The sequence below is a fragment of the Bos taurus genome, chromosome 21 (assembly GCF_002263795.3).
Source record: "Bos taurus isolate L1 Dominette 01449 registration number 42190680 breed Hereford chromosome 21, ARS-UCD2.0, whole genome shotgun sequence".
Lineage (NCBI taxonomy): Eukaryota > Metazoa > Chordata > Mammalia > Artiodactyla > Bovidae > Bos > Bos taurus.
Window position 1 is genome coordinate 68390886 of NC_037348.1, and position 21308 is coordinate 68412193.

The 21308-nt window shown below is 48.1% G+C and overlaps 1 protein-coding gene across 3 annotated transcripts in view; it reads right to left on the reverse strand.

Moving 5' to 3' along the window:
* PPP1R13B (protein phosphatase 1 regulatory subunit 13B) overlaps positions 1-20799 on the reverse strand; it is an 82770-nt gene extending 61971 nt beyond the window's left edge. The window contains exon 1 of one of the 3 annotated variants that reach the window (XM_059879381.1): positions 20740-20799. In XM_059879381.1, the coding sequence (XP_059735364.1) occupies positions 20740-20784 (45 nt within the window). In that variant the 5' untranslated portion in view covers positions 20785-20799. Of the gene's footprint in view, positions 1-2676; positions 7743-13221; positions 13509-20739 lie in introns of those variants that run through there. The other 2 variants (XM_024982191.2, XM_059879382.1) reach the window with 2 other exon arrangements.
* Positions 20800-21308: the final 509 nt, after the last annotated feature.

Consider the following 21308-nt stretch of genomic DNA (forward strand, 5'->3'; position numbering starts at 1 on the left):
CCTGGCTATTGTAAACAGTGCTGCAGTGAACACTGGGGTGTATGTATCCTTTCGAATTATGGTTTTTTCCAGATATATGCCCAGGAGTGGGACTGAAGGTTATGGTAGCTCTATTTTTAGTTTTCTAAGGAACCTCCACACTGTTCTCCATAGTGGCTGTACCAATGTACATTCCCATCAACGGTGTAGGAGGGTCCCTTCCTCCACGCCTTCTCCAGCACTTACTGTTTGTAGGTCTTTTGACGACGGCCTTTCTGACCAGTGTGAGCTGATACCTCATTACAGGTCTGATTTGCACTTCTCTAACAGTGAGTGATGTTGAGCATCTTTTCTCGTGCCTCTAGGCCATTTGGATGTCTTGTCTGGAGAAATATCTCTTCAGGTCTGGCCATTTAATTGTTTGTTTTTTTTATTTTGAGCATGAGCTGTCTGTGTATTTTAATCTCCTGTTGGTCACTTTGACTGCAAATATTTTCTCCCATTCTGTGGGTTTTCTTTTTGTTCTGTTGATGGTTTCCACAGTTATGCAAAAGCTCCTAAGTTTAATAAGGTCCCATTTGTTTGTACGTGTGTGCTAAGTCGCTCTGTCATGTCCAACTCTTAGCAACGCCACTGGCTGTGTAGCCCACCAGGCTCCCCCGTCCCTGGGATTTCCCAGGCAAGAATACTGGAGTGGGCTGCCATTGCCTTCTCCGGGGACCTTCCTGACCAGGGATGGAACCACATTTCTTGCACTGGCATTCTTTACCACTGTGCCACCTGGGAAGTCCACCCCATTTGCTTATTTTTTGTTTTATTTTCATTACTCTCAGAGGTAGATGAAAAAAGATCGTTCTGCGATTTATGTCAAGAGAGTGTTCCGCCTACGTTTTCTGCCAAGAGTTTTATAGTATCCGGTCTTACATTTAGGTCTTTAATCCATTTTGAGTTTATTTTTGTGTATGGAGATTATGTTCTAAGTAGAGAGTCTGCTTAACTGTTCCACAGACCGCCAATCAATGGCAGATGAAAATGGCCATGATTAAATCACCCCCATTAGGCACTTCTCTCTTCTGTGCCCAAAACCTGACATTTAAATAGCCACACCAGAATTTGGTTATGTTTCCAGTCATATTTCACTCTTAAAGGTGATAAAGGATGTCCTCTTAAACATCTCTGACATGCTAAACAGTGATCTTTTTATATTTTGGTTTTACGTTTGCTATTCTTTTCTATTTTATTTGCAAATAAAAGTAGAAGATGAAACTCTCAAAATAATTCAGTGCTGAATATACCAAAGGAAAAAAGTTAGAACTAGGTAGTCTTCTCAGACATAGTAGGGCTGATACAGTATTTCTGAGAGAGAGTAGTTTAATTATAACAGTGAAAGTGAAAGTGAAGTCACTCAGTCGTGTCCAACTCTTTGCGACCCCACGGACTGTAGCCTACCAGGCTCCTCCGTCCATGGGATTTTCCAGGCAAGAGTACTGGAGTGGGTTGCCATTGCCTTCTCCAGAGGATCTTCCCAACCCAGGGATCGAACCTGGGTCTCCTGCATTATAGGCAGACTCTTTACCATCTGAGTCCTCAGGAAGTCTAACAATACTAGTAATTAAATATTGATAAAATCATCCTTCAAATTTTCCTAATTTTATTCATAATCCTAAATCCTTTAATTATACTATTTCTGTGGTTGTTAGCACCCTCAATGTTGCAGCAAAGTTATTTACCTAAAGACATCAGTTAGAATGTATCCTCACAAAATTACAATTTAACCTGTTTTCATCTGTGAAAACACCTATCGAAGCAATCTCTAAAGCACAAATGTCTTTTAAGTCTACTGAATTAAGATCCTTTAATGTTTTGGAGATACCAAACGTGGGGGATAAAAGCACACATCCATAGTGCTTATTATACACCGGCCACTGTTACAGGTTCTTTACATACGAATAATTCATTTAATCTTGACAAAATCTAATAAGGTAGGTCCTTCTATGACCTCCATTTTACAGATGAGGACAATAAGACACAGAGAGATTAGGAAACTCACCCAAGATCACACAGGTAGGAAATCAAATAGCGGAGATTCAAACCCAGTCATTCCCAAATCCGTGCTCTTTAGCTACTGTGGTACACTGTGGCTCAACAGTTTTTCAAACATAAAAGCAAAAATCAGTTAATGAAAACCGCTACAATAAAACACCAGCAATGTATAATCCTCGAGGAATTAATTCTTATGAATGATAGCATTCTCTGAATAGCTGAGGCTCTAATCCCTTTGTCTGAGCCCTAAATCTGAAACTGTTCTATCCATTCGATGTGGCCACGAGCACACGTGGCTATCGAGAACTTGTAATGTGGCCAGTCCAAAATCAGATGTGCTATACAAATACAATATGTGCTGGAATTTGAGAGGCTTAGTATGAAAAAAGAGCATAAAACACCTCACTAATCACGTTTTTTTTTTTTTTGCTTTTTTTTACTTTTTAAATTTTATTTTATTTTTAAACTTTACAATATTGTGTTAGTTTTTGCCACAGCTCACTCAACTAATCATGTTTTAATATTAACTGCATGTTTAAATAATTTTTGGATATACTGAGTTAAATAAAATATATTATTAAAATTAGTTTCACTCATTTCTTTCCACTATTTTATGTGGCTACCGCAAGATTTTAAGCTGCATTTGTGACTCACCTTATGTTGCCACTGGACAGAGCTCATCTAAATGTGCCCAGCTGATGTCTACGTTACTGACGCTATTTACCCTTTCCTTGATGACTCAGTCATCATGAGGCCTCTAACCACCACCCTGTGCATAGTCTGTAATCTGTCATCATGCTATCTCTGGTGGTGACTGAGGTCAGGATGCCCACCCTCAGACCACAACCTTGGGGTTTCTTAAAGCTGTTTCTTTCTGTGGTTTCCAGCAGCCTGTCTGCTCATAGTTACACCCCTCCAGCAACCTTGACTATAGCCTCTATGAAGATTTAAAAGCCAGGTAAATTAAAACTATGCAACATGTTAGAGTCAAGGGTAAGTGAGGGCTGCAGAGGGCCTTCAATGCATGACTCTTTGACAACTGTTTTGACTGCTCAGAGACCTCTCCTGTCTCAACTATCCCAACAGACTCTTCTCATGGATTCCAGACACTCAACAACAACTTTCACTTAAACCGGAGCATCTACAACTCTGCTTAAAATCCTGCAACAGTTTCAGTTTGAGATGAAAAAATTCTGAAGATGGATGGTGGTGATGGCTGCTGAACAATGTGAATGTACTTAAATGTCACAGAACTGTATACTTTAAAATGGCTAAAATAGTTAAATTTTATGTATATTTTAACACAATTAATAAACAAACAAACTTCAACAGTTTCATGTTCCTCAGGATGAAGTTCAAACTCGTATGCAGGTCATACAAAGTCCTTGGAATCTGACCTCACCAACCTACCTCACCAGCCCCCCTGCTGCATTAGGCCTTACGCTCTAAGCAATTTCCCTCAACACACCACACCAACTCAGATCTCAGTGCCCTGAAAATGTGAAGTGAAAGTTGCTCAGTAGTGTCTTTGACTGTTTGCCACCCCATGGACTATACAGTCCATGGAATTCTCCAGGCCAGAATACTGGAGTGGGTAGCCTTTCCCTTCTCCAGGGGATCTACCCAACCCAGGGATCAAACCCAGGTCTCCTGCATTGCAGGTGGATTCTTTACTAGCTGAGCCACAAGAGAAGCCCACAAAAGTGGACCTCTATCTAAATCCCTTGCCCATCCCCTCTATCCCTTCTTCCTCATCCTTCTCAACTCCACTCAAACGCCACCTCCTCTGTGAAAACTCTCTGGACATCCCAAGGGCAGGAAGACTCCTTGCACTACTGCGCCCCGCCATAGCGTGCACTCTGCATCTCGTGCAATCTTTATCTTCCAGAATGGCACTTTCTGTTTATAGGACTGTTCCCCACTGTGAGCTCACTGAGAGCAGGGACTATGCCAGTCCTGGCACAGAGCCAGCATAAAGGGATGTTCCCTAAATGCCTGCTGAGGCCATTCAGTAAACAAGCATTTAATGACTGTCGACCAGAGACACTGGGGATACTGCTGTGAGAACAGAAAACGAAGCCCCCCTTTCACGGAGCCTCCACAAGTAACTGCCAGGTGGCCATAAGCACTATAAAGAGCAGTGCAGTGCAGTCAGGAAGGGCATTTTGTACAGGGTGCTTGGGAATGTGCCAAGGAGGTAGAGACCAGAAGGAAAGGGCTGGCTCTCCCACTCAGGGACAGAGCACTGAGTGAAGAGAACACCAGCTGGTTCTGAGCTGTGGTCTTGATGACACAGGGTACTGGAAGGCAAACTTTCATTTCTAAGAAATGCAAACTGCCCCTCTCTGACCTAGCAACTGGACAGATTTCACAGTCACCACTGAGTTCTCTCAGGAGGAAGAACACAGCCATTCTACCCAGGTGGGGTACAGTGCACGTAGGCTCCTCTGCCGTGAGGCCTTGCAGCTACTGGAGAAAACGTAAGAGGAACAGGTATGACTGAGTGCTATTTTACATTAACAGGATGCACTAAGCACCTGGCAATCCTCATAGCCGCCTCTGAAACACACTCCTACTAAACCCATTGTAAAGAGAAAAGTAAGGCACAGAGAGGTGAAATAATTTGTCTAAGGCCACCGAGTTGCTAAGTGGCGGAGACAGACTTTGAAACCAGTCTTGGCTCCAGAGTCTGAGCTGATAACCACTAGGCCCCCTGTTTCACATCTGTATTTCTATCACAAAACTCTCTGTTCCTATCGTTGGGCTTTTTTACTATTAACCCTAAAGCCATCAAATTTTACTTCATCTGTCTTCACATTTTGATCATTCAAGAGTTTAGTTGTTATTTACTGATATTATTTTCAAGACCGCCATTAGGTAGAAATATAAGCATGCAATGTACACAACAAGCAAAACATAAACCATCAATGCGGAGACACAGCTTACACCGCTATGACCAGTGTGCGTATAAACTCCATAAAGACAGCAGAGGCCCAGGCCAGCCGCTGCCCCGTGCAGGGGGTCTAGTGGGGGCTCAGGTGGGGCTGATCAGGCAAAACAACAACTACAAGGAATGCCACGCGCAAGCGGCGTGCCACAAATGCCCAGGAAGCAAATGCCAAACACGCAACAGTAGAAACCAGTGAATACACGAAAAACGGTTTTTTAACTTAACATATTTATTTTACTTTAAGAGTAACATCTTTCTGGATACAGCAGACATCTCAAGCTCAACACACTCCAAATAAACCTCACTCGTCCCCCTACAGCCCTCTAAACCTATTCCTTCTACGTGTTCTCCAGCTTAATCGCAGGAAAGACAAGCCCAGCTGCTGAAGCAATAAACCTGTTATCCTCAGCTCCAGCCACTGTACTTCCTTCCTCTTGGTCACACACACTCACATGTACACACACTCCACACACCCTCTCACTCCAGCAGATCTCTTTTACCTCCTACTGGATCTTTCCCTTCACCTTCCGGTCAAGTCTGACCTGTACCAACTGGTCTCCTAACTGTTTTTCCTGTTTCTTTTTAATTTGCCTTACGTCATGGTCCTCCCCGATAGCTCAATTGGTAAAGAATCTGCCTGCAATGCAGGAGACTCTGGTTCAATTCTTGGGTCGGGAAGATCCCCTGGAGAAGGGATAGGCTCCCCACTCCAATATTCTGGCCTGGAGAATTCTATGGACGAGTTCATGGGGTTGCAAAGAGTCGGACACAACTGAGTGACTTTCACTTCACTTCATGGTCCACTCCTCCAGTCTTGGTTTCAGAATTATCTCTCCACAATACAAATCTGACTGCATCACTCCACTTTTTAAAAACATTTGGTGGTTTCTGATCACCCACAGAATCAAGTGCAAACCCCATCAGAGCACACGCCCACCTCTTCACAAAGGGATCTGACACTACTTTCCACATCGTACCTTCTTTCATTCAACAAATGGTCACCAAGCACCAACTATGTGGCCAGTCACTGGGACAGGCACTGGTGAAACAGTAAAAAGCTCCTGCCACGATGACAATTACAGTCTACGACCAAAAAAGACATTAACCAGTCACACAAATGTTTAAGACTGCAACTACACGTACTGCAAAGGCAGACCAGGCAAAATGTTCTGAAAAGACAGTGGCAAAGGCTGTATTATATTACAATACAAAACAGGTAATACAAAGATTGTATTACAACACAATCTTGTAAACTTACAACTTCTAAATTGTACTTATCAAAAGGTGAATTTTATGGTATGTGAATTATATCTAAAAAAAAAAAAAAGGGCACACCAGGTTGAATGCCTCTACTGATGTATTTGGCTAAGGCAAAGATGAAAAAGCTTCCCAAAGGAAATTTAACTTATTACATATAACATTTGCTGAACCCTGACTACACAACAGGCCACTTTCACTGTAATAATCCACTGATCCTAACAACCCGAGGGTTACTATTATTATTATCCTCAGTTTAAAGACAGAGAATTGGTCGGAGAGTCAACTGGTGACGCCAGAATCCACACAGATGCCAGGGCCCGTACTCTTATCTGCTACAGCGAGGCCCCCGGCAATGACTACTGATTCAGAATGACTTATGATGCAATAAGTAAACCACTGTGTTTCATTTCTTCCAAAGGAAATTTCTCTCCGTGTCCTCTGCCCTTATAGTAACATACAAGGCCCTGTAAGATCCTTACCCATCCACTTGCCACCAACACCTTCCTGCTTCCTCTCCTCCAGTCTGCCCCTCACATGCTCAGCTCCAGCTACAGACCTCCCTGTTTCTCCAGTGTGCTGGGCCTGCTCCCGCCACAGGGCCTTTGCATTTGCTGGAGCTACAGTGATTACAATCACAGCACACGTTATAAAGCATGATTCAGTCAAGACCAGTTAACAGTGTCTCTGAACACACAATAGTGCTAGCAAGACCCTGTTCTGAATTGTACACTAACATTCAGAATGTCATTTATTAATTTTAATCAAGACTACCTCATTTTCTAGTCTTTATTGTTCTGTATGATATCACCTAGCAAAGATTTTTACTTTACAAAATATAGTAACAGCAGCTTTTGCTTACCAATTAGTATGAACAACAGTCATATGGCTATCTTGCAGTGAAATAAAACAGAGCAATTAAGCCAAGAAAGTGTCACAATAGAACCTGAATACCACCATTCTTCTGTGCAGCCCCAGGACCACAGTCTGTGAAATAACTATGGCAACAGCACTTGCAGACATCAAAATCCCACCGAAATTTTGCTGAGAAGTTACTGCCCATCTGTGCAAACACACAAAAAAGCACACTGACAACTGGTTACGTAATTTCCACACAGCAACCTGGTCATATTTTAAGTTTTTATCTTGCTAAAAATTCTGAGTAACTCTTAGGCATATACACTGACATAGACTTTTCAAAGTAGGATGCTGAGAAAGGAAAGATACATTTAACACGTCTGTGCATGCTCAGTCACTCAGTGACGTCCAGCTCTTTGTGACCGTGTGGACTGTAACCCTCCAGGCTCCTCTGTCTATGGATTTCCCAGGCAAAAACACTGGAATGGGTTGCCATTTCCTCCTCTAGGGGATGTTCTTAATCCAGGGATCGAATCTAAATCTCCTGCGCTGGCAGGCCAATTCTTTACCACTGAGCCACCTGGGAAGCCCCACATTTACGTTTAAAACAGAGTCGTCCCCAAACTCAAGATGGCGAAAACTATCGTCTTTTATCAGATAGGTTCACCATGCTGCTGCTGCTAAGTCGCTTCAGTCGTGTCGGACTCTGTGCGACCCCATAGACAGCAGCCCACCAGGCTCCCCCGTCCCTGGGATTCTCCAGGCAAGAACACTGGAGTGGGTTGCCATTTCCTTCTCCAATGCATGAAAGTGAAAAATGAAAGTGAAGTCGCTCAGTCGTGTCCGACCCTCAGCGACCCCATGGACTGCAGCCTTCCAGGCTCCTCCGTCCATGGGATTTTCCAGGCAAGAGTACTGGAGTGGGGTGCCATTGCCTTCTCCGAGGTTCACCATGAGATCCTTTAAAATATTAAGCTCCAACTGAGCTAAGCATCAGGTAAAAGTATTTAGCCTAATTCAATTTAAGTCCATGGGGTCGCTAAGAGTCAGACATGACTGAACAACTTCACTTTCACTTTTCCTTTCATGCATTGGAGAAGGAAAGGGCAACCCACTCCAGTATTCTTGCCTGGAGAATCCCAGGGACGGGGGAGCCTTGTGGGCTGCCGTCTATGGGGTCGCACAGAGTCGGACACGACTGAAGCGACTTAGCAGCAGCAGCAGCACCAGCACCACTAGCAAAATGCCTTGACTATAGCAAACTCCTGTGACTGGCACAAAGGCCAGGAGCAAAGACTTTTGAGTCATATAGTTTTGTTTTCAAACAGCACTCTACCACTTAGTAGCTGGGGGCTCTTACCCAAGTTCTCCATAAAAATGAAGACATCACCATAAAACCCATAGGATGCAACTGTTCTTGTTGTTTAGCCTGTCAGGATCCTCCATCCACGGGATTCCCCAGGAAGAATACTGGGGTGGGTTGCCATTTCCTCCTCCAGGGGATCTTCCTGACCCATGGACCGAACCTGCATCTCCTGACTGGCAGGTGGGTTCTTTACCAATGAGCCACCAGGGGAAGCCCATAGGACACAGTGTTTTAGCACATAATGACAAGCACCATTCATTGAGTGCTTATTACTACTAAATTAAATTGTTGAAGTTAAACAGCTGGAAAACTTTACTGCTGTACTTAATACTGTAGCCTTCAGAAGAGTTATTCCTAAAGACTATTTCTAAGTTCAATAAAACTGTAATAATAAACCTTTCATATTTGCATCTTTGTATGATCGAAGCTTTCCTTTTCCTTCTGTGAACTTTTTGGCACTCCAAAGGTTAGAAATAGTTTGATTATCTTAAATGGTAATATTATCTTTGAATTTTTGTCTCAAAGAAACCAGAATTTAAAAACAAACAAACAAACTTCTCCAGTCCTGAGTGCTTTGTTTACTGAGTTAGGCTATAAAATAAAACCAATCAAAATGACTTAACTGGGTTTCTCGGGTAGTGCTAGTGGTAAAGAACCCGCCTGCTAACGCAGGAGACACAAGAGACTAGGGTTTGATTCCTGGGTCAGGAAGATGCCCTGGAGAAGGAAATGGCAACCCTCTCCAGTATTCTTGCCTGGAGAATCCCATGGACAGAGAAGCCTGGAGCAGCCTGAAGGGCTACAGTTCAAGGAGTCACTAGAATTCTTAAAAAAAAATCTTCTCCAGTCCTTAGTGTTTTGTTTACGGAGTTAGGCTAGAAATTAAAGCCGATCAAATGACTTAATTATGAACAATAACAGCGAACATCCATTGAGCTTCTTCTATCAGTTCTATCATACCAAAATACTCAGGCAGTCAACGCGCTTACTAAAGACTGCCGAAACAAGCGGCAGGTTGTGTAAACCTCCGATGCAGCCAATGAAAATATTGTTGACCCTCACTACAGTATCTGTCACATATTAACTAATAGACCAAGCACAAATTCTTGGAAAAGACCAGGACCAACTCATTTTACAGGTAAGAAACGGAGGCTCAAAGAAATTTAAGTCCAAAGGTCACAGAGTTACTTACAAGTGGGGATTAGAACCTTAGCCTCTCTGCTTCCAGTTCACTGTTTTGTCAATTACATGAAAGCTGATGGTTTCCAAAGGAATCTATTTCAGAACCTCAAAATGTTTTCTACATCATCAAAAGTGAATACATGAAATAACAATGTTTGTTTAATGAGAGCTAAATATTGAGCACAAATTAATGTAACCCACAGCCCATAGTGAGTATGCTGAAAGAGCTCCTAGGACAGGAATAAGTGGAATCAACTAATCACACTGCATGGTGTCTACTAGAGGTAAGGAGTCCCACTGCTAACACGACCGAAACACTACCACCAGCGTGCCTTTCTTACAAATAATACACACTTCAGAGCCACAGAACTTCCTTTACCCAAGTCAACAGTCCTTCGAAAGAGAAAACAGCACCCTTAGCACCGTGCTCCAGATGCATTTCACATGTGCACAAAAAGCTCCACAGCTGCCAAGCGCTCATTCCGCAGGAAAGAATGACGCGCACGGGCGAGGCGCTTTTCAGCCTTTTCACGCTCCGAACCAGGCTACTTTTATTAAAATCCTTATTTCTATCAAAGTTGTTTAGGTATGGCCTAAATGATGTCAGGTCCAGAGGTTAGGGACCAGTCAACAAGTCATCTTTAAACTGTGATCCCTTTTCCCCCTGGGAAACTGTTTTAAAATGTCACCCATTGAAAAAAGGTGAATGACCACACATACTAGAATGCAATGATATTTTAATAACAGAAAATTCCAAAATATAACTTTGTTTAAAATTGACAGTCATGAAACTTGATGTAACAAGCAAATTGAAGACCTCTACAAAGACCTTATTGTGTCAGATGAGAACATGGCAAGATACTAATTTCCAACAGCTGAGAGGCTGGCTGCTGCAGTAAATCATCTAATCAATTAAAAGTTGTTACAGATACTACCCACTAATTGCCAATTCTCAAATAAGTAAAATACCATACACTCTAAACCTGTGTTATTCAAGACAGTAGCCACTAAGCTACATGTACTACTGAGCACTTGAAATGTCCTAGTCTGAACTGAGGTGTGCTATATACATAGAACTTCACTGGATTTACACTGGATTCACACTGATTTCAACATCTTAGTACCAAAAAAAAAAGTAAAGTATCACATGAGTAAATTTTTCATATTGATTATATGTTAGTTATAATATTTTTAATATATTGAGTTAATAAAATAAACTATTAAAAATAATACTGGTTACTAGACAAATTTGAATCTCATCTGTGTGGCTCATTACATTCTTAATGGGTAGTGCTACTCTATATAAACTCTGCAAAATATGATCTAAACCTCCTTCAATGATTCATGATGATGATGATGATGAATATAAAGAAAAATCTTATTTATATCTTGGGTGCACAGTTTAAGATAGTACCAAGTAAGAATGTCATGTCCTTAAAACTTCTATGAAATTTACAACCAACCCCAACTACATTTATAGAGGAAGGACTCAATCTTAAAAGTCGTACTTACGGAACAAGAAGGAAATACAAAAGTAAAGACCTTGAAAGTGGGACTAAGAGAAATACCATCTGTTTCTAGAAGGCATTTTAAAATAAAAGCAGTGTGTTTTAAATACTTAATAGGCCTGTTTTTTAAAAACAGTATTTGATTATTATGAGTATCACAAAGAAATCTCCCAACTGCCAGCTAAGCAAACTTCTGAAAAGGAAAACCTGGTAGACTAGAAATTCTAATTATGTGGAGCAGAGAAATAAAAAATCTGAATGTATCATATGGAAAATGTAAGCCAAATTCCTTAACAGAGTATTTAAAATGAAACATCATACAATAATGAAATCAGTCAAAACTTTATAGGTGTGCTTCAATATTACTACAGTATCAATTACAGGATTTAGCTAAAAGTGGTTTCAAAATTCCAAAACACCATAATGCCTTTTCCCAATCTAGCCAGTGAGAATTAGGGAGAGAACTGTTTCCAAATGCCTTATCTTGCAGAGGTTAAAATTAGAAATTGACAATTCAGAGCCATATTAACTATAAAAAATATCTGCATGGCATTCTGTTTAACAAGGACTTCTGGACACATCATCCTTGTTGATCCTCAGGACAGCCCTCAGATATTGGTCTGTTTTTATCCCTTCTTTGGAGGTAATTCCAGGCTTGGAGACCTTGACTTGTTCAAGGTCACATTGCTAAAAAGTAGTAGAACCAGTATTGGATTCTGGATCTTCTGATGCTGATCCAGTTCTTTCTTTACAAGACAATCATTCATTTAAAACCAAACATTTAGAAATATAACAAGCTCTGATGCCAAAGAAGGATCTAAGGATCAACTAGGTCAAATCTTAAGACTCTGCAAAGGCAATGCGTTGGAATCAGTTCAAAAAGGGCAGAAGAGATTACCAAGAGACAGGAAATGATTTGAAAGATCAGGGAGAAAAAAAATTCTAATCTAAGTGTCCTTGGGTGCAGCACGGTGGAATAATAGTATTCAAGCAGAAAATGCAGAGAAACTGTACTTTCCTTCTGAAATGGATTTTCAAATGTAGAAATTGTAGGCTAAATTGTTACTTTACTACAAATGCCTTTGAGAATTTTACTTAATATACAGGCACTCAGAAAACCAATACATCCTACTGAGTATCACCAGCCCTTCATTTTTTTCATAAATCAAGACACTTTACTTCACAAAAAGCCAGAATAGAAAAATTATAATTCAGCACCCACGGCTCTTTAGATGATAGGTAAAGGAAAAGCTCCGCTAGGAGCCTGGCAATCTAACAAGCTCTGTCTGCTAGTAGAACGCACCCTTGAGGGCAGGACAAGGCGGCACCGCACCACAAACGAACCTAGCTCAACCTTCAAAAAGGCGGCGACAGGCCAGATAACGCCAAATGTACAAATCTTGAAGGTACGGTAAAAGGGAATGCCTAAAATGGCTCTCAAAATCCAGTCCCCAAGTAAATTGCTAAATACAACAGGATTTCAGAAATCACTAAAAGGACTACGGAGAAATGTGGGTTTCCAGCGTGGGAACACCACACGGGGGTGCCCACACTGCCGACTCCAAATACGACACCAGCAAATTTCAGGCGGGGTGGGGTGGGGGTGGGGGGGGGACAGAGGCGCCTCGAGACCCTGAAACAGGGCGAGCGCTAAACGATCCCCGCCAGGACGGACGGGGTGGGGAGGGGGGAACTGACCGGCTCCAATCCCACCTCCGGCTTCCCCTCCCGGGCAGCCCGGCCGCGAAGGCTCGGCAGGAAAGGGCCGCGCTGGCGGCCGAGGGGGCGCCGGCCAGGGATCCCCCGCCCCCGGACCCCCGACCACGCCGGCCCCCGCTGCAACCCCCGGACCCCAGGTCCCCGGACCCCCGGCTCAGCCCGCGCTGACAGCCGGCGCCGCCCCACCTGCCCGCCCGCGGCGGGGGGGCGCCGAGACCGGGCGCGCCCGCCAGGCCACTTCCTTCCCCTCCCGCCCGGCCCGCCGAGCTTGCGAGGGCCCCCGGGGGCCGGGAGGCGCGGGAGGAAGGAGGTTTGGCCGGCTGCCCGCGGAGGAAGCCGCCGCCGCCGCCCGCACCCACCGGCATCATCGCGGCGCGGGTCCGCGGCGCCCTCGGCCGCCTGACAGGACGCTCGGCGCCGCGCCGTGCCCGCCGCTCCGGTCGCCCTCACAGGCCGCGCGCCCGCCGCCGCGCTCTCTGGCCTTCACGGGGAGGCGGCGGCTGCGGCGGGCTGCGGAGTCTGGCCGGTTCTGTCGCGGCCGCCGGCGCGCTGCGTCGCTGTCCCGGGACCGGCTGCCGCCGCCGCCGCTGCCTCCTCCGGCCGCCCGCCTCCCGCCGCCAGCCCGCGGACTCTCCTCAGCGCCCGCAGGCCCCGCCCCCAGCGCGTCGCCCCTCACGGGGCCCGCCGCCCCCTCCGATTGGTCCGCCCGCGCCGGGGGCGGGGCATTCCCGCCCCGCCCCGCCCCGCCTCGTTCCCGAGCGCGGCCAGGTACGAGCGCGTCCGCGCTCCCGCGGAAGGCGGAGGGGCGCGCGCGCTGCGGAAGCCGGGCCGCTGCCCCGCCCCGCTGGCCGGCTTGTGGGGCCCTGGCCGTGCGCTGCCGCTCCTCCGAGACCTAGGGCATGGGGGAAACTGAGGCCCAAGGGAGGGAGGACCTGGCCGGGGCACCGCAGCGCGTCTCGGCGGGGCCACGGCTCGAACCCGGGCTCCGGGAGGCCCGGCGCGGGCGGGGCGCATACCGCGGCCACGGCGCGCGCGTGCCCCTCTGACCGCGTCCTGACCCCGGCCTCCCGGCGCCCCGCGGGGCTGCAGGGCTCGGGCTGGAAGCGGGTGGGTGCGCCCCAGACCACGCGTGTGACCTGGCTCCGCATTGCTCAGCACGGACCCACGAGCCGGCGTGGCGTTCGGGCCCTGGGCACCTGTTCCCCGCCACCACCACCTGCTCGCGGCTTCTACGACCCTCCCGGGGCCCTTTCCCCACGGCCAGCCGACCTTCCCGGGCACGTGGCGGCTCTTCAGCCTTGGCATTTCCCGCAGGCGGTATCCCTGGCCTAGGACGCCTGCAGCACCTGTGCCAGCATCCTTCAGAGGCGCAGACGTCCCGGGCGGCACGCAGTCTTCCTCTCCAGGGTCCTCTTCTCTCCTTACGGCCCTGTCTCACCAGCTCCGCGGTCTAAGCGCTTGAGTAACAGAGACCAGGGCTGGGCTGGGGCTGAGCGGACCCTCACTGCCCAGTGAGCGCTCATCCTTTCTGTGCCCGCCACACTGTGCCATTCACTTGAACCCTGATGGGAGATGAGATGGTGACCTGTGCACTCCACAGGCAGCACTGAAACTTCTGGAGTATCTGGAGCGTAGGGGTCTGTTTATCGCCCCAAACCCACCTTGGGAGTGGACCATAGAGATGACAGCAGGTGATATCAGAGGGACGTCTCTAGGGACAGAGATGATCAGAGTCTGTCCCTAGCCTGTCTGCTCCTTTGAGGGGCCTGAGCCGCGGGGTGGGGCTGAGGGACAAAGAGGGGGAGCCACCACCATCCTCTTCTTGGCTTCTTCTTCAGAGGCCAAGGCTGTTGGTTAGTGGTTGAGAGTGTAGACTTCCCAGTCAAACAGACACTGCCTCAGCCACGCCCTCAAGTATGATCTTAGACAAGCTGCACCTTCTCTGTTTATCTCAATTTGCCCATCTCTATAATGGGAGATTACAGAAATAATAACACCTGCCTCCTGGGATTTAGGGAGATTCAGATGAGTATGAAAATCTCCCAACACAGTTTGTGACCCATGGGATCGGCTCTATAAATAATAGTTTCTGTAGTTCTGCTATCCTTGGCAAGCAGGCTTAGTATACAGAGGTGACCCAGGTAATGCCCTGGGAGAGGGACTATGCAGAGATTTTTAAATTTATACACACTGGGCATCAATGGCTAGTGACACATCTCTTCTGGGAGAGAAGAGAGAGCTCTAGGTAATAACAGGAGATCCCAGGTTGAAGGTCAGAGACCTGGTTCTAACTCCAGCCCTGCTTCTGACTCCCCATGTGGCCCCAAGCAGCTTGCATCTCCTCTCTGGGTCTCAGTTTTCCCACATCTAACTGGGGCAAGTCTAGAGTCCATGATTGCTGAGGGCCTTTCAGCTCTGACACGCTCCAGTCCTGAGTCGTGAAGGGGTGGGTACAGGCCAAGAACAGGCTTTGTCAGGGCACAGCAGAGAAGTGCCACCTGGGATGAGATGGTCAAAATGAGCTCACTCTCCCGAGAAGGGGAAGCTAGGCCACTGGGTCCCCACTCTTGCCTGCAGGACCTGTGGGCACCGACAGAGGCAGCTGCCCCACCCTCACACCGAGGTACCCTCTGTCCTCCAGGCAGGCACCCATGTGAAGCCAGGCTGCTTGGTGGCCAGCCACACTGACTCTGGCTAGTCCTCCTCCTCTCCATTCTGCTGCAGCCTCTAAGCACCAGGCCCCATCACCTGGTCCATCATCTGGTATCTAGACCAAGGGCGTGCAGAATTGGCCTCCCAGCTCTGACCTCCACACCCAAAGCATCCCACACGTGGACATAATTGGGTCAAGATAAACACCCTGCCAAGCCGTCTATGTTTCCACATCACCCAGATTAAAGTTCACAAGAAGCCCTTCAGGAGTCACTGTTGATGGTGGGTATGGTTCTTAGGGTGGTGGAAGAAGACGTCTGGGTTGTTCAAAGATGCACAATGGTTCAGCAAAAGAGAGAGTGAGTCAGGCAGGAGATCCTATCCAGCCTAAGCGCACTCGGCAAATCCTCGATAATTGTTGAATGTGGGTGATGGGTCCCTGGGATGTGCTTTTCTCTCTACTTTGTATGTTTGAACTATTTTATATTAAAAATGATTACATATTCTTTCAAGCATGTTAAAAAGCCCATTTGGGGAGAAAGTACAGAGTCAAATTTGCATAAAGGAATTCTTGAAGGACCAAGAACCCTAATAAGGGATTGCAGGCAGGATGCGAACTGTGTGGATTAGGTCAGAGATCAGACTGACCATTTTCACTGCTACTTAAAAAATAAACTTTGGAGCAGCTTTAGATGTACAGGGAAATTTCAAAGATAATACAAAGTTCCCATATTCCTTCCCGGACCCCACTCTGTTTCCCCTCCTTTTAACATCTTACATTTGTGGGTGTGTGCATTCTCAGGCATTTCAGTCAAGTCCAACTCTTTTCGATCCTGTGGACTGTAGCCCACCAGGCTCCTCTGTCCATGGGATTCTTTAGGCAACAATACTGGAGTGCCTTGCCTTGCCCTCCTCTAGGGGATCCCTGACCCAGGGATTGAACTCCCATCTCCTTCAACTCCTGCACTGCAGGCATATACTGTACTGCTGCACCACTGAGGAAGCCTGTTAGTGTGGTACATTCGTTTAAACTAATGAACCAAAACCGATACATTTTTTATTAACTGAAGTCCACGGCATCACTGATTCAATGGACATGAGTTTGAGCAAATTCAAGGAGATGGTGAAGGACAGGGAAGCCTGGAGTGCTGCAGTTCATGGAGTCGTAAAGAGTCAGACACAATTTAGCAACTGAACACAATACCTTATTTGGGCTTCCCAGCAGGTGCTAGTGGTAAAGAACTGCCTGCCGATGCAGAAGATGTAAGAGACTCAGGTGTGATCCCTGGGTCAGGAAGATCTCCTGGAGGTGGGCATGGCAACCCACTCCAGTATTCTTGTTTGGGAAATCCCATGGACGGGAACCTGGTGGGCTACAGTCCATGGCATTGCAGTCAGACATGACTGAAGCGACTTGGCACATACATTAGTTCTACCCAATGTCCTTTACTCCGGGATCCCACCCAGGACACATTACACTTAGTCATCATGTCACCGTCAGTTCCTCTTGGCTGTGACAGTTCCCTGAACCCTCCTTATTTTATATGACCTGACAATTTTGAAGAATACTGGTTAGGTATTTGATAGAATATTCATTGGAAGGACTGATGCTGAAGTTGAAACTCCAATACTTTGGCAACCTGATGTGAAGAACTGACTCATTGGAAAAGACCCTGATGCTGGCAAATATTGAAGGCAAGAGGAGAAGGGGATGACAGAGGATGAGATGGCGGGATGGCATCACTGACTTGATGGACTTGAGTTTCAACAGGCTCCAGGAGATGGTGATGAACAGGGAAGCCTGGGGTGCTGCAGTTCATGGGATGACAAAGAGTTGGACATGACTGAGCAACTGAACTGAATTGAATGAGAATATTTCTCAGTTGAGATCTGATATTTTCTTCATGATTCGCTTGAGTTTGTGGGATTTGGGGAGGAATATCCCAGGGATAAAAATGCCAAGATCATCACATACTATCAACATGCAGTTCCACTGGTTGATGCCGACCTGCTCATCTAGTCACTATGACTTTTTCTGTTTGATTTTTGAACCAGGTTAATAATATAGGATTTAAAGTTCGAAAATTTCAGTCTTAAGACCTATGTTAGTCTTAACAACAGAAATTTATTTTCTCACAGTTCTGGAGGCTGGAAGTCCCAGCTCAAGGTGTTGGCAAGTCTGGGTTCCTCTGAGGCTTCTCTCCTCAGCTTGCAGATGGCTGCCACCTTGCCAGCCCTCACATGACCTTTTCTCTTTGTGCGTGGTGTCTCTTTGTTCTTGGTGTCTCTCCCTCTTTTTATTTATTTTTAAAACATCTTTATTTATTTGGCTGTGCCAGATCTAGTTGCAGCCTGTGAGGTCTTCAGTCTTTGTTGTGGCATGAAGGATCATTAGTTACAGCATGGGAGAAGGCAATGGCACCCACTCCAGTACTCTTGCCTGGAAAATCCCATGGACGGAGGAGCCTGGAAGGCTGCAGTCCATGGGGTCGCTGAGGGTCGGACACGACTGAGCGACTTCACTTTCAATTTTCACTTTCATGCATTGGAGAAGGAAATGGCAACCCACTCCAGTGTTCTTGCCTGGAGAATCCCAGAGACGGGGCAGCCTGCTGGGCTGCCGGCTATGGGGTCGCACAGAGTTGGACACGACTGAAGTGACTCAGCAGCAGCAGCAGTTACAGCATGGGACCTAGTTCCCTGATCAGGGGTCAAACCTGGGTCCCCCACATTGGAAGCTCGGGGCCTTAGCCACTGGACCACCAGGGAAGTCCCTCTCCCTCTTTTTATAAGGTCATCAGTCTACTGGGGCTTCCCAGGTGGTGCTGGTGATAAAGAACCCATCTGCCAACGCAGGAGACACAAGTGACTCTGGTTCGATCCCTGGGTCAGGAAGATCTCCTGGAGGAGGGCATGGCAACCCACTCCAGTATTCTTGCCTGGAGAATCCCATGGATAGGTGCCCGGCAGGCTGCGAGTCCATGGGGTCACAAAGAGTCAGACACGACTGAAGCCACTTAGCATGCACGCTAGTCTGCTGGATCAGGGCCCACCATAGGATCTCTGTTTAATCTCGATTACGTTTTTAAAGGCCGTATCTTCAAAGACAGTCACATTCAGAGGTGTGTTAGGGGTTAGGAGTTCAACATATGAATCTTGTGGGGGACACAATTCAGTCCCTAACGAAACAGTTCATAGCCTGGCCCCAGTCGACCTTTTCAGGTTAATCCCCTAGCCCCCAGCACCCCACACCTGGTGTTTATTGTTGTTGTTTGGGCTTTTTGGCTGCTCAGCTTGTAGAATCTTAGTTTCTCCCATCAGAGGTTGAATCTGGGCCCCAGGAAGCAAAAGCTCTGAGTCCTAACCCCTGGGCCACCAGGGAATTCCCACATATCTGGGTCTTATATGTCAGCCATCCAGAGGCCGGGCCCTCCCCTCATCCAGGACCCTACTCCTGCAAAGGTGCTTCTGCCAATTTCCTCAAGAATTGTTACCTACTCTTGTCAAAAATCAAATCCTTCCTCTTCTTCAAGGTTTTTCCAGATTCCCCCCAGGAGGACTCAGCTCTGCAACCTTCTCCCAGACTGCTTAGACCTGGCTCACTCATCACAACCTGGAGACATATCTGTCTCCCCCAGGGGCCAGCAGGCTCGCTTGGGTAGTAAGTGTTCACTGGCCTTCTCCCGTGTGCCTAGCACTGGTCCAGGCCCCGGCAACATAACCTTGAGTAAGATAGACATGGTCCCTGTCCTCAGGGAACTTATATTCTGGTCTGGGAGAAAAGGAAAAATAAGAACACAAGTAAAGTACTCTTCAAATGCTGGTAAGCATATAAAGAAAATGAAATAAACCCAGATTCATGTAACAGAGATGGCTGCTTTTGCCAGGAGAAGGTGACATTTGAGATGGGGCTTGGATACTGAGCAGGCAGCCTTCTGGGGCTCCCGGGGAGGGGTGTGTGAAGGAGGAGGAGAGTGGGTGAGAAAGGAAGGCTCTAAGGGGAGCTCTGGGGGCAGCCTGGGGGTGCAGCGGGCAGAGCAGGGCAGAATGGAGGGAGGTGAGGTCAGGTTGGGGTTTGTGGGCCATGAGTCTGGCTCTTATTCTGGGTGGAGAGAAAGACCAGATTGGTGTTTTTCAATGCCCACTGGCCACCACGGGGAGGCTGGCTGGCATATGGCAGGAGGAGGGGGGAGGCCCCTTAAGGGGACTAAGGTGGAGATGCTGGGTGCAAGGAAGGGGTCCCCTTTGGAATGTGCTCTGAAGGGTGGGACTTGGGAAGGAGAGAAAGGGACCTGGGACAGCCCCGTGCTGGGGCGCGGAGTCAGACCAGGCCCTCTGGTACCCACAGAGCCCCCTGCAAGTAGGAGCCAGTAGATCCCGTGCAGACATCCTGCTTTGTCATGCCCACCGAAGGGCCACACACAAGGCAGGACTCCCCTTCCTCTGAGCAGGCTGAGTCCGCACCCCACTGGGCCCTTTCATTGACCCAGCACTGCAGGCAGTCAGGCACGGATGGGGCTTCTCCCCTTCTCGGCACCCCCGCCCCCACAACTGCTGCCCACCCCATCCCTTTTCTCCCCCTGCCCTACTCCCAGCTGGAAACATCCTCACCTCTCCTCTCCATTCAGACCCTTTTCCACTAAAGGGATTTTTCTAATGTGGAAATCATACCTGCCCACTGCCTCTCAGGGACCCCGCAGTGGCTCCCTCAGGGGGCAGAGACAGAAACATCACTTTGCTGACAAAGGTGTGCTAAGTCGCCTCAGTCGTGTCTGACTCCTTGCGACCCCATGCACTCTAGCCCACCAGGCTCCTCTCCATGGGATTCTCCAGGCAAGAATACTGGAGTGGGTGGCTCTTTCTTCCTCCAGAGGATCTTCCCGACCCAGGGATCAAAGCCCCCAGTCTCCTGTGTCTCCTATATCGGCAGGCAGGTTCTTTATCATTAGCGCCACCTGCGAAGCCCGAGGTGGCGGGGGAATAAGTTAAAGCTCTGGGGATTTAGACCTTCCGTGCCCAGGCCTACTCCCCTCTGCAGGACAGGCCCTCCCACCTCCACCCGCCCCAGGCCAACTCCTACCCCTCCCACTCCGCCCTCAGGCAGCCCTCCACCCGCACAATCCCTGCCTCTCCCCTCCCCCCTCCGCGAGTGTGTGGGAGGAACCGGGGGGAAGGAGGCTCTTGTTCCGCCCCCGCGGTTCCCGGGGAAACCGGTTTCCACAAACCTTGGCTGCGAACCAATCGTGGTTCCGTTCGCTCCTCTGGGGCATCAGAACAGTAATATTTTCGGTGATCAAGGTTAGAAAAGAACTTGATAGGAAGGCAGCCAGCAGTCTGTTTCTCCGTTTCGCTCTACTGGACGCGGCCCTGCGGGGGTGTGTCCGCCACGGGGTCCCCCGCCGCCCAGCACCGAGTGGCGCTCACCGCGCGCCCCAGCGCCGCCTCCATCTCGTGAGCACACGGCAGACCCCGCAGCTGCAGGCCGCCGAACCGCAGCGCGGGGGCAGCTGGGGGGCTGTGCCCATGCCCACACAGGCCCCTGTTGCTGCCACTGGGCCGAGGTGCTGGGTCACCGCCCCGGCGCGGGCGGGGGCGGGGAGCGTCGTTGGCTGAGGGGCGCCCCTGCCCAGGACGCGGCCAGCGCTATATACACCGAAGCCTCGGCTCATCCCTGCGGGCACCTCGTGAGGCCGGTGTCGTTTGAAGCCCAGAGAGGGTTCGTCACTCGTGAAGGGCCAGGGCGCGGGGACCTATAGTGCCCGGGGCTCGAACCTGGCAAAGCAGACGCCGGCCC